This window comes from Carettochelys insculpta, chromosome 14 (genome assembly GCF_033958435.1).
Source record: "Carettochelys insculpta isolate YL-2023 chromosome 14, ASM3395843v1, whole genome shotgun sequence".
Taxonomy (NCBI): Eukaryota; Metazoa; Chordata; order Testudines; family Carettochelyidae; genus Carettochelys; species Carettochelys insculpta.
This window is the reverse complement of record NC_134150.1, coordinates 38,066,287-38,080,466: the sequence shown is the minus strand read 5'-3', so window position 1 is coordinate 38,080,466 and position 14,180 is coordinate 38,066,287. Positions and strand designations below refer to the sequence as shown.

Sequence of the window (14,180 nt, the reverse complement as noted above, 5' to 3'; positions counted from 1 at the left end):
ATCATTAAAGGAAAAAGTAGTTCTAAACTTACATAGTAGCTTATTCTTTGATAACATAAAATAGAGCATATTCTTGCCTTAGTCAGCAGTTACCAAATGCCTTATTGAGAGCTCTAACAGTAGACACAGACAGACTGTTGCTCTCTGGAGGGTGGAGGCCCTTAAACGCTGTCATATATTTTCACCAAGAAAAATGAAACTTGACAGATAAATTGTGTTTTAATGTGCTAGTGTTTTAATGTGTGCATGTCTGGTCTGGCTAGAAAAAATTGAAGAACTGTATAGCAGAACAGGTAGTTCCCATTGTAGGGCTCTGTATGTTGATTCCATGACTGATCAGTCTGAAAATTACTTTATAAATGATAGAGGTTTATGTACTATACTACTTGCATTTCCAAAGTCTTTCTAATGTAATAGCTTATGCGTCCTTAAAACTATTTCCCTGAAATAACAGTATGGTACTAACCAGTTTCTGCTGTCTTTTCAGATTACAGCAGATATGACCACGTGCATTTTAGAAGCCTGAAGGCAAGGCATGATGTCAGAGTAACACTCCACACTTGTGAGGTATATGGGTTTTTGTATTATGCTGAAGCTTTAACCCAAGTGACAATTGTCTTTAATACAGTTGTTAAGCATAAACAAAATCTGGTAACTTGAAAATGAAAGCTTAAAGTAGTTAAATTATTAAAAGATCGCTCTCACGTTCTCATTCATCTTGCGGTACAATGAGCTCGGTGAACCCTTGGGTGGGATTTTTTTGTGATGACTTGTCTGATTTTTGTGCTACTTAAAATCTGTGCTCGAGTATGGATTACTTCTCATTTCTGGTGAGTTGTAATGCTTGTTTACAGACCCTTTGAGTTTTACTCACCTTTTGTTTTTAATTTGTGTTCAAGTTCCAAAATATATTGCATAGCTAAGTCATTTTTAATGGGTAAACATCCTGACATAGTACATCTCATTATTGTCCCATTGGCATCTTACAAAATTTGTTTTGCTTTCGGTTCTTCCTGCCATATTGAGGTTCAGTCCAGAATCCGAAAGCTTTGCTTCCTGCAAGTTACATGTTACTTCCTTGTGGCATATCTCTTTGTAAAGGTGCTTAAAAGTTATATTTCCTTAAATAATCCTTGTATATTCTTTTTGCTTTCCCAGGAAGTTGGTTTTTAAATAACTTAAATTCCAATTTTTAGTCACATTAGTCTACTTGTAACTTCATATTAGAACTTCAAAAGATTGCTAAAAACATGATCTTGAGAACTGCTTTAGAGTCATCAAACTCCTACTGATGCTGGTAGGCCCACTTGTATGGGGCTGCTTTATTAACTGTAAGAAGTAAAACAGTGTTTCACCCAGTACCCCAAAGGTGATGTCATTTGGATTTATCACTGAATATTTAATATTAGAAGGAAATACCTTTCCAAACCAGATTAACTATGAATGATATTGGATAATTGAAATTTATTTTCCTAAGACATTTTCTAGGGTGCAAATTTACAATATTTACTGTCACTAACAAGGAGCATTTTAATGTATTGCATTCAAATGAGAAGAGAGACTTCTGTACAAAGGAGAATTTACTTGAGCAATAGCTTCTTGATTTACTGTTGCTATGATGTAAGGGCACTTTGATGGGATAGATTTAATTTAGCTGCTCCAGATTATAGTCACAATGTTAATATAGTGTCTGTCCTTGGATTAAATGTGTCAAAGGTCGTTTAGTGATCTGATACTTGGGTCGGAGGGAGTAGATAGAATATTTTTAATCAGGATAGCTAAGAGATACCAATAAAGACTTGAAAAATGAAGAGCATGTGACAGGTGCCCTGTGTATGAGTCTTTGTTAGTTAATTGGTAAATATGGGCATTGTAGATTATCATTTTGCATTAGCAAAGCAGTAAATACACTCAAGGTTTAGCGGTATAACCTAAACCAGGGGTGAGCAAACTGGGGGTGAGCCTCCTCGGGGGGCATGAAATTTCATAAAGTGGGATGTAGCACAGTTGGTTGCTATGTGTCAGGCTTATCCATCTTATTAAAGATGTTGAACTATGTTACTGTTTTTATGTCTACGTATTCACATTCATATTCCAATCAATAAAGTTTTTACATTCTACATACTTCTTTCCTTGCACATGTCAAGAGGGTGTTTACTCATATGAGCAAAACTGAAATTTCCATTGGTTTGGATTACATTCGACAGGTTGCAGGGAGGGCCCTGCTTAATTGTAGGGCCAAAAAATGGGGACCGATGTGAAAAGTTTGCTCACCCCTGACCTAAACTACAATAAATCCCAGCATTTAAATAGAGGCTACCATAGAATAGAAAAAATACTGGAGACATCTGCTCAGCTGTCACCAATCAATATAGTACTTTCAAGTTTCTCTCAGACATGGCCTTTACCAGCACAGAATCAATATCAATTTTAGGACAGAGTGTACTTCTAGGATTGCATGCTATTTTTTGGAAGGTTGTGTTTAGACTATAATCAGTCTACTGGTTGTTGATGATACATGGAGTCTACCATTCCACACAGCTAGTTGTAGGTGGCTGGAAAAATTTCAGTTTTACCAAAACTTTCAAGTTTTTGAACTTTCAAGCTTATGATATTTTGTTTTTATTCTATATTGGAATAATTACAACACATTCCGAAGGTTTTCACAAAACAGAGGTGTACCAAAAACATCCCTTTTTAGATTGAAAAAGTCAGTTTTTGGCTATTTTTCTCAATGTTCACAAAGGCTTCGGAATATATCCTGTCAAATTTCATTGGCAGTATGATGACTCAGCATGTTGTTGTAGCTTGTTAGGTCATGAGAGAGGACAGCTGCAGTTTGCCATACCAGTCAGGGCTGAAAAGAGGAGGCAACATTTGAATACAAGGAGAAAAATCTTGTTTGGGAAATGAACAAGACAAAAATATAGCCTGTATTGAAGAAAAAAAAAAAAAAACCCTCATGTTTACCATTAAGGTTTATACTGCAACCAACAGCTCAGAGGAAAATGAAAGTTTGTTTGCTATCCATCTTTGCTTCATGGTGTGAAAATATTCAAGTCTTGAAAATACTGTTTTGCAAGGCAGAAATAGGAAATGTGAATAGCTGGGTGCATATCATCTGTCTGCAAGATTAAATTGCTACTTTATGGGGGTTTTATTTGCCTGTAGCTGTTTGTTTGTATGATTTGAATAGTCATTGGTCTTCCTGCTAATTTACCACGTGAATTATTGCAATTACTGCTGGGTGGCCTTATAGCAGTTTTTTCTAGAAATCAGTTTTTAATAGTGTGAGACTAAATCATCACCTTGCCTGTTTTTTTTTCCTTTTTACTAACATAGCTGCTAAGATTTTTTGTATACCACAGAGCCCTACTGATTCAACTAAATCAGTGCAATGTTGCACCTTTATTTATACTGCTGCCATGTGCATTTAGGTAAGCGCCAAGTCAGAATCTTTTCCTATGTCAACAGTACTGCCTAAAATATTGCCATCAGATGAAAACATTGCAGTCCTTCATGGTGAAGCAGCCCACCTGTGTAGTTTAACAGTACAGATCTAATCATTAACTTCTTTAAACTAAGAGCCTCTCCAAAGCACAAGCTAGAAAATTTGAAACAGCTCACCTACTAGGAAAATGCAGAAAATAATTTGAGGCGACTTTACAGGTCACTTCAATTTATTTTATTTCCCCTGAAATAACATTAACCATGTGTGGAATTTCAATATTGCAGTCTCTTCTTCTGTTTCAGAAACGTGCTCTATTTCCATGCATTGAGGAGGCAATAAATATACCTGTGTGACTGCTTATGGTTAATGATTATTCCTTCTTAATGCTAACATTTAATAAAAGGTTATGATGATCTATGGGTAGAACTCGTTATAGTATGACAGTTATAGTTTTCTGGAATTGTTTACATATCTGACTTATTTAACTCCATGAATGAACAATGACAACCTACTGTACTGAGTTATAATGTGTTACCTTCTGGTTAGTAGATCAGGCTTCTTTGCAAAGTTTGCGGTCAGTTGGTTATGACTAAAGTTGTTTGCAGTTTTAGTTTTAACTGCAGTATAGGATTGTAGGAGAATTCTGTCTGTCTTGTAGTCCAATGCAGGAGAATCTGATTATAATGCTTGAAGCCCTGAAGAAGCACTTAAATTCCTGCAAGTTAACAATTGTCACTGCTGAGAAAAACTGACAGACAAGTATACAGCTTCTGGTATCAGAGTACAAAGGATATTCATAGGAATTACCATTCTGGGTCAGTACAGTGGTCTGTTTCGCCAACTATATCTCAAACAGTGGTCATATGTTTCTGAGGAGGGTATGAGGAAATCCTAAAGTGGAATATTTTGGAATTATCAGCTTATAGAGAGAGTTTCTTTATAATCACCTCAGTTAATCAGGTTTATACCCTGAAACATGAGGGTTTGTCTCTCCCAGCTTTTAAGGGGGAGGAGCCGTATATGAACATGGGCAAGTTTGTATTTCATTTAAGCTTTCCTCTAAATGTCCAGTCTGAGTATTTTCCCTGATTTTTTTTCCATGCACTCTTTTTTGTTTTTAAATAAACAATGTAGTTTTTAATCTTGAGCCAGAATACTAAAATCAGCTTGGCCTTTTACTGTCGTCGTAGCATTCAAATTTTGACTAAGGTTAGTTTTACCTGTGGTTTAAGTGATCCATTTTCTAAAAGAAATATTAGAGCTTCTTTTGAGGCTCATGTGAATTAGGAGACACCTCTCTGAATTTTTATCTCTTTAAAAGTGTGTGTCTGTCTGTCTGTGTCTGTCTGTCTGTCTCTCTCTCTCTCTCTCTCTCGCGCACACGCGCACACACACACACGGCTCATGCAGATTATATAAATCCCCTTACTCTTTTGTAAACTGCTTAAGTAACTGATTGCGTAGACCAGAAGTGTATATCTTCTATTACCATTACAGACTGTGCATGAGGAGCGTTGGGACTTGCAAAATTACAGAAGTGTTGCAATCATGATAAATATTTTTAGGAATAATAATGTTTTCAGTAAACAGTGTGCAGAATTGAGCATAAAGACTTAAAAATGTTTTTCATCAATTAATTACAGAAACATTCTACCTCGAAACAGTCATGTGAATGTGAATTCATTGTAATGAAAACCCCGCTTAAGCCTTTGTTTTGCTTTTCATGTCATAACAATAAAAGTCAGCTGCTCTTGGTGTTGTGGCTTATTTGTGCATCAGCATAGCTCTCCATCTTTCTTCAGGGCAGGTCCAGAAAACCATGCAGTCATCGGGGCACAGATTCCGTGACATTGAGCACCATCCCCTCCTCGCTGAAAATGACAGCTATGATTCTTCTTCATCGGAAGCCGATATGGCAGACAGGGTTTGGTTCATCCGTGACAGCTGTGGCATGGTCTGTGCTGTCATGACGTGGCTTCTGGTTGTCTATGCAGACTTCGTAGTGACTTTTGTCATGTTGCTGCCTTCCAAAGACTTTTGGTACTCTGTGATCAATGGTGTTCTTTTTAACTGTTTGGCAGTGCTAGCTCTGTCATCTCATCTGAGAACTATGCTAACTGATCCTGTAAGTATGATTATTTCTTGAAATTGGGTCTTTCTGTCATGTTTAATCAGTTACAGAGAATAAAGTGAGCAACACTGAGTTCCCTTTTATAGATAGGTAGAGTCTGTCTCCAGCTGCTGGGATAATTCCTTTAGATGCAAATTGGTTTAAAATAGATTGAAGCAGAGGTTGTATTCAGTCTCCAACCTTTTGCTCTTTTTATGGTATCATAAATAAGTCTTGAGTAGAAAGCAGAGGAGAAACAGTTGAAATATGCAAAGGCAAGGAACACAAATGGGAAATGTAGTGTCACTTATTAAATATTCACTATTGGAGTTCATTATAGAGATGCCTGTCTTGTTTTGTAGCCTTTTGCTTGTTTCCTCTCTGTATTATCAAATTTAGATATCTTTATATAAGTTTTTATTTCAGGTGATGTGGTAAGAAAATTTTCTGTTTTAATGAATAAAAAAGCTATATTTGTAAAAGTATCTATGGCACTCTTGAAAATTTCACTCCTCCTTGAGACTTGGTGCTATAAACTGATAGGCAGTAAAACTTACCAGAGTTTGACCTCTCAATTTAAAACGTGGAATAAATTGATCCATGGAGAGGGGAGACTTAAATAGGACTAGGGCTCACTTTGCTGATGGATATTTTTTCTCTCCATGTATCTGAGATTAAAATTGTATATTTTTGTTATTGAGTAAATAAAGAGATCAGCAGACATATTAAATTATTACTGTTCTAATAAGACTCCAGTCTGCTTTACTCAGTGTTTAATAGGACACACAGATGTTTTTCTGAATGCATTACTTCCTGGAAATCTGTAAATAGTATAATTGAGTTAAACTGAAAGCTTTCATCTCACTATAACTAAAAGTCAGGCTTCTAACAGCTTTAAAATATATTACATCTCCACGGAGTACATAGCAACATTCTAAAACTACTTTGGGATTCTTGCTATGAAAACTAAATTAAGCAGTTATATCTTCACAATTTGAAATGGCGTTTGGTGTAGTTAAGTGGCGTTTACTGGTAAATAAGTCTGTTCCTTGCTACCTACAAATGGTTCTGCAAGGTAAAATTTTCATCTTGCCAGTTTTACTGCAACAAACAATTTCAATTAACATATGTGAATACATTTTAGAATAAATTTCTGTCCACATGCATAGTAATGGCTTATGACATCCTAAATGGCATGTTTGTAGCTATTGTTATAACAATATATATGTATTTCTAGTTCAAGAACATTGTACTCACAAATAGTTGTCTAAAGGGTGGAATTGATAGTAAGTTAGTGGTTAGTTTGAAATGTCATCCTTGGAAATAATAGCGAACATCTTGCTATGAAAGCATCAATGCATTTTAAATGTGAACTTGGTAGTAGTGTCTTAGCTCTAGATCGAAGCCTGCAGGATTTTCAGTGTTATGGGAAAATATCACAGCTTAAATAGTGGAGTGTGTTGAAGGAGTGGACTTAGTCCAGAAGTGTTTAAATTGAGACTTACTGCTTCTCACTAGTTCAGGTCTGCAGCTTTTTATAATTCATTATGGCAAGTATTCACTGATGAATTCTAAAGCACATTTAATTTCCACATTTCTGTTAGTAAGCAGCCTGTCTATATGAAACTAAAATTTCAAAATTTGAATTTCGTATTGTAATCTATAAACTGAGTTGGATTTATTAGCATCTATATATTTAAAAAAAGTGTTGAGAGAGAATGTGTGTATGGTGGGTGTTAAGCACTGATTATTAAAATCACCTTAAAACCAGGGTATTATTTATAGACAAATTACATTCTAATCTGTTTCACTTAATGAACTTCCCATATTACCAAAAGAGGAAGCGGGTGGGAAAGCCATGTAGTAGAAACTGTTGAGTAAGGGAAATTAGGCAATGTATTTGAAGACAAATAGCTTTAATTGTCTTGTACCCATGATAATTTCATCAGAAGAAAACTGGCTACAATTCTGAGATTATAAAAGGTTTAATCTCTCTGGCTACGTCTACACGTGAACGCTACATCGAAATAGGCTATTTCGATGAATAACGTCTACACGTCCTCCAGGGCTGGCAACGTCGATGTTCAACATCGACGTTGCGCAGCACCACATCGAAATGGGCGCTGCGAGGGAATGTCTACACGCCACAGTAGCACACATTGAAATAAGGGTGCCAGGCACAGCTGCAGACAGGGTCACAGGGCGGACTCAACAGCAAGCCGCTCCCTTAAAGGGCCCCTCCCAGACACAGTTGCACTAAACAGCACAAGATCCACAGAGCCAACAACTGGTTGCAGACCCTGTGCATGCAGCATGGATCCCTAGCTGCAGCAGCAGCAGCCAGAAGCCCTGGGCTAAGGGCTGCTGCCCACGGTGACCATAGAGCCCCGCCGGGGCTGGAAAGAGAGCGCCTCTCAACCCCTCAGCTGATGGCCGCCATGGAGGACCCCGCAATTTCGATGTTGCGGGACGCGCAACAACTACACGGTCCCTACTTCAACGCTGAATGTCGAAGTAGGGCGCTATTCCTATCCCCTCATGGGATTAGCGGCTTTGACGTCTCGCTGCCTAATGTTGATGTTAACATCGAAATAGCACCCAACACATGTAGCCGTGACGGGCGCTATTTCGAAGTTAGTGCCGCTACTTCGAAGTAGCGTGCACGTGTAGACACGGCTTCTGTGTGTAACTGGAATCTAGTATCATGCATGGTGTTTGTTTGTGTTTACTTGTTAATTCTGCAAAATGGCAAAGACATGCAATCAAGGACATTTTGATAATTATTCTTATGAATGAGCGAAATTAGTGGAAAGGACTTGAAAAGGTTTTGTTGGTTTTTACAGATTTGAATCTCTCTAGAACTAACTAAATCATTTTAGGGTTTGTCTGCAGTGTAGTGTTGAGTCGTTTGCCTGACTTTGAGCATGAGAAATCATTGAGCAATACCTGAGCAACAGATAGTTGCAGAGTTGCCTCTTCTTTGCTAGCTCCGTCATCAGCACAGCCTCAGTGGACGATTAGCTCAAGTATGCAAAATGACAACTTAAGCGCGACCTTTTTCTTTGTAACATGCATCGGGTTAGGAGCAACGGTGCTGTACCTTGAGTTAGTACTTTAGTGAAGGTACGCTGTAGAATGTGAAACACTGGATTGTAGACATGGGTTGACAAAGTGTTCTGCTTCAGGGGAAATTCCCCCCCCACAAAGTGAATGGGAGGGAAGATGCACTTCTGTGTTAAGATCTGGCAAAGCTCAGTTTTTCCAGACAAGCATGGTCCTTCAACTAGACTGTACAAATAAAATCATAAACATTGCAAAGGCTGGCAATAACAGTCTCCAGATATAACTGCTCTTTTCATGGTACCTCTCCATTGTCATGTAGAAAACTAGCTTTCCATTAGTGTTCTGAGTGTAGGAAAAAAGAGCTCCCATTTTTATAAAACCGGGGGGCGGGGGGGACAGTAAGGTGAAAGGAATGCCTGAGAGAGTTTTTTTTTTTTTACCATGTAACATTTTTCCCCTTGTCTCACACAATCCCCATTTCCTTCATACATATCCTTTCAATATAATTCTAGCAGTTTGACTACACCCTTGTTAAAGGCAAGACAGTTCAAAATAAAAGCTTCCAAGCTATTCCTGATTCACTCTGGACCTCCTAGAAATGTCAGTAGCTGATTGCCCTTGCTTTTGAGCCTCAGAATAGTTAGCCTACTGTATATACTCCCAAGAATCTTTTCTGTTTAAGCAAAGATTCTGATTGCAGTTTTGACATATATAGGTAAAGATCATGAGTTGTATCCAAGATGATAATAGTTCAGTTGAAATTGAGCCAGGACTAATGACACTGCTTGTCTAGAACAAGGTGAGCAAACTTTTTACATTGGGCCCCCTCCTTTTTGGCCCTGCAGTTAGTCAGCCCCCCCCCCCCCCCCCCACAACCTGTGGGTGGACCGTATGAAGGGGGTGCAATGCTCAGGAATGGGGTGCTGGGAGGGTGCCCCAAAGGGGGTAGGCTATTTGGACCAGGAGTACCACCAAGGAGGGACCCCAGGAGTGGATACCTTGCCCAGCTGGGAACTCTCGGTGTCCCCCTGCTGCTTGACTCAGGGCCTCTGCACATTCTGATTGGCCCACTGGCAAGTGGGTGGGGGGCATTCCCTTGGTGACAGCAGCAGTGGAGGCTGCGCAGGTGTTGCACCCATTCTGGAGGGCGTTCCTCCCCACTTTGTGCACTCCCCTCATCTAGAAGATGTTCAGCCTTATATAGGCTTGTTTTGAACAAACTGATTTTGGAAATTGTGCTGTTGCTGGTATCTATAAGAGGAAAATAAGGTCTATACTAAAATGGCCTTAGTATGCAAAACATCTTACATTTAACACAGCAGGTTAAATGATTTGAGCAAATTTGACTATTCAGCATTGTTGAAAAGAGTCATTGTTCCCAATTTAAGATGGTTTCTTTCCTCCATTTTAAATATATAGGGGGCTGTACCCAAAGGAAATGCCACTAAAGAATACATGGAGAATTTGCAGCTGAAACCAGGGGAAGTGATCTACAAATGTCCAAAGTGCTGTAGTATCAAACCAGAACGTGCACATCATTGCAGGTACACCATTGTTTTCTTTGAAGGTGTTTTGAAAATCAAATTCTATTTAAAAAAAAAAAAAAAAAAAGGCATAAAGTAGTTGATAAACATAGTTTGCAGGTTTGAAAAAAAATCACAAGGAATCTTTTATAAAACGGTCTTACGTTGCTTTTAGAATCTGGAGTTCTGGTTCCAGTTACAAGTCATTTGAAATTAATTTTTTGTAGGAATAAGGGCTCTTTTGAAGACGGGGTTTATTTTCAAAAGGCCCCATATACGCTGCTTTTTTTTTTTTTTCTTTCGAAAGAATCTCTTCCAAAAAGAGATTATGCAAGTGAAGCATGATATGTAAATCAATGCCTCGTTTACATTTTCAATTTCCCTCATTTGCATTCCTTTTTCAAAAGTACATAAGTGCATTTTAAATGGTCGATTCAAAGTGTGGTCTTCCTAAATCTTTGGAAAAAGGTCTGTTCGGAATTACTTGTTCCTCCGCGTGTGGATTGACTGTTTGTTGCTTTCCCTCAACAGCATTCATAAATAGAACGAGAGAATTTGCCAAACCACGGGTGGGCAATATTACTTAGCTGCATTACCAACACTTCTACTGCTTACTGGTCTCTTAGAAGATATTTAGGGGTAAATTAGAGCTAATAACAGCACAGAACACTGAGTTGGGAACTGGTTGCCGTAAACAAAACTTACGGAACCCTAGGAAACTTGGCCACATTCTTGCATCTGATGAAGTGGATCTTTGCTCACGAAAGCTCATGCTCCAAAAAAATCTGTTAGTTTATAAGGTGCCACAGGACTTCTCATTGTTTGTGCAGATAAAGAGTAGCACGGCTACCCCTCTAATGATCAGCCACGTTCATGATAAAGTGGCCGCCTGGCTAACTAAAACCATACCAGATTAGGGATGTTGCCAGATGAGTGTGCTGGAGTAGAGGGGTTTAACCTGTATATATGAATGTATGTTATAGGTCATATCCTGCTCCTGATTTAATCTTTGTAAGTTAATGGTATAGTTAGATTTTATTTCTGAGAAATGTGAGGGAATTGACAATGAAGTTTAGATTGGTCTTTGAAACGTTTTAACTGTGCACACATGTTCAGTGTGTTTGATGGAGCTGTGTGGGTAGTAAAACAGCTGTGAACATTTCTGGAGAGATTGAAAATGTCTCCTCTTCGGGATAGTACGTCAGCTGTTCTATATTGTGAACCAGATTTACAGTTTGGATATCAGTAAACTGAACTTAGTTACTTTCTGCCAAATATTGCTTTTGGCTGTTTTTCCCCCTTGAATCTGGAAAGGATTGAAGCTCTATATACGTGGTATACTCATAGCTGAAAAGTTAAAAGATGGGATGTAAACATTTTATCCTTTTTGGTGCATGCCAATATTAATTTTAGTGGATATGAAACCAATCTTGTTTATAAAATCATTTATGCCATCAGAAATCATAGCATAATTTTTTCTGAAGAAATCCATTGCTCTAAATTGGTAAACTACAACTTGCAAAACTAGTTAAGAACTTTTTTTTTTCCCCCTTCAGCTTTCATTAAACGCGGCTTATTAATTTTTGGGTGACACACGCTACTTGTTCTTTGCGACAGTCAAATTTAATTTTTTTCCCCGTGCTTATTTCTCTCTCCTTCTCTTTCCCCAAGTATTTGCAAACGATGTATTCGCAAGATGGATCATCACTGCCCCTGGGTGAATAATTGTGTAGGAGAGAAAAATCAGAGATTTTTCGTGCTGTTTACGGTGAGTACAAATTACCAACAAATTGTTCTAAATATGAAAATTGTGTTGACTGCGTGTAAACATTTTTCACATGCTTACCCCGCAATTAAATTATTAGCTGTATTCTGTGCCAAAAAAATTAAAATTCTGTTCACGATATCTTGAAATTTTCTCTATTTGTCAAAATAGTGGACACTTTTGATTATTTTGGTAATTTATTTCAAAATATTTGTTAACGAATATATCTCTAATAATATAGATGGCAACAAAGACTCAGGAAATGTTTTTTGACAAGTAGATTCCTTACAAGGTACATTAATACCGAATTTTGAGTAATCATTCTTTGAAACTACAATACAGAAATGTAATTTTTGCACCGTCTGAAGCAATGTAGAAACTTGAGAGAAACTCCAGTCTCCTTTTCATCAAGGGGCCAGTCATGCACAGTCCCTGGGCTTCAAAGCTGATGTCTCCTGTGGCGAGCCTGTGCCCATAAGTGCTCACACTCCAGTTATCTGCAGTGTTTTTGAGAGTCTCTGGATCCTTGGCACCAAGCCATGGTCACTTTAGAAGAGTTTTTCTTCTGAGGTGGAACCATACATGCCACCTCAGGCCACCATCAGTACTCATTCAGTGTACCACCTGACTGCAGTATGGTCCCACTGCTGGCACTTGGTGAAGTGAACAGTGGTGCCGTGGCCATACTGGAATCCTTGTAGAGTTCCCTCTTTCCCACCATTCTTATTCAGTTTCTTCTGAGTGGTGGGCTTCCATTTCCTTAGCAATGAACCCTGCTTTCGTTCCATACTGCTTGGTACCGAACCCCAGCGTTGGTATCAACCCCAGTATAGATATTTTGAATGTGGTCCCTTTGGATGATGATGAGGCTGAGGACGACAGAGAAACTGCCCTCACCACCAGTATAAGCCTTTTCCTCAGAAGAGGTTGTCTTGTGGCTGAATGTCTTACTTCCACAGAATGACTTTGGGCATGCAAGGATCTTCTACAGGGGATACCAGCTATCCTGTGGCTAGAGATTGAGGGACTCACAGATTCACTCTACATCTTTACTGACAGTCTGGGTGCAGGAGCTCCTTCTAAGGTGGCCCTATCCAATAATGAGCCTGTAATGGGTCCAGTCAAGGCCCCATGGCAAACTCCTTCTACTGGTGCCTCCTCCCACTTAGAAGAGGGCTGAGAAGAAATTGTGCCAGTCAGCAGTATGGATATCAATGTTCCCACCCACAGCCAGGGTTCCTTGTTGTATTGGCATCCATAAAGGAGGCCGGATGGGTGCTATTCTGAAACAGAAGGACTCAAAGAATCTTGACCATTTTGAGAGGAAAGCTTATTTGCCAGGTGGTCTCTAGTTGTGTATCACAAGCACACAAGCCTTACTGGAGCAATACAGTTGCAATCTGTGACACCTTTTGTTCAGTTCAGAGAGTCAGTGCCTCAGGATTCAAGGCAGGAATGGTACAGGAAGCAACCAATATGGCTGCCCAGGATAGTGGTCCCTTCAGTGATCGTGAGAACTGAATGGCTTGGCATCTCTAGAAAAGGGTAGTACCCCACCCATTCATCTCGGAATCCATCAAGTTGCATCCAGCAGCAGTTGTCATTTCCCCCACTCCTGGGTGGTAGATCAGTGTTCTCTCATGAGATGGCACTGCCTTCTTTTATGGAATCAGAGAGATTTTACTCTTGGCTTCCCAAGCTGATCCCCTGTGGATCTTCAGTCAGTCCTTTAGAGACTCATGGGTCCTACCTTTTGAGCTGCTTACATCATGCCCTCTGCTGCTAATTCAAGGCCAAAGTCAGACTTTGACCCTATCCAGCGTTTTTTGCCAAAGATGATTTTCCAGTCCTATAGCAATCAGGCCATTTTTCTGCTGCTCATCCTCCCAAAGCCTCACCAGAATTCAGAAGACTGGCAGCTTCACTCAGGGGCTGTTAAGGGTGCTTGCACCTTCTGTATCAAGAGTACTAAATTATTTCACAAGTCCATACAACTCAGAAAGGATGAAAGGACTTCTAGTGTTGGCCAGATGATCTCATCCTGGACAACCTGTATTTGTATGCTGTAAGCAGTTATATGTCCCACCTCTGGCTATCCTAATCTCTCACTCCACAAGAGCTCAGGCATCTTCAGCAGCATTTCTCATAGTTTCTGGCCAAGACATCTGAAGGACTGCAACTTGATTATTGGTTCGTTCTTTTGCATCCCTCTTGGCCATCACCCAACTGGCTGGAGATTATGCTAGGTCTGGAAGAGCAATGTTGCAG

General features: G+C 39.2%; 1 protein-coding gene across 4 annotated transcripts in view; it reads left to right on the top strand.

Annotated features, from left to right (window-relative positions):
- The window catches only part of ZDHHC7 (zDHHC palmitoyltransferase 7), a 41,159-nt gene that overhangs the window by 9,724 nt on the left and 17,255 nt on the right, over positions 1 to 14,180 (top strand). Inside the window, exons 2-6 of one of the 4 annotated variants that reach the window (XM_075008307.1) lie at positions 488 to 567; positions 1,008 to 1,101; positions 5,254 to 5,576; positions 10,044 to 10,168; positions 11,819 to 11,915. In XM_075008307.1, the coding sequence (XP_074864408.1) occupies positions 1,068 to 1,101; positions 5,254 to 5,576; positions 10,044 to 10,168; positions 11,819 to 11,915 (579 nt within the window). In that variant the 5' untranslated portion in view covers positions 488 to 567; positions 1,008 to 1,067. Of the gene's footprint in view, positions 1 to 487; positions 568 to 1,007; positions 1,102 to 5,253; positions 5,577 to 10,043; positions 10,169 to 11,818; positions 11,916 to 14,180 lie in introns of those variants that run through there. The other 3 variants (XM_075008309.1, XM_075008308.1, XM_075008311.1) reach the window with 3 other exon arrangements.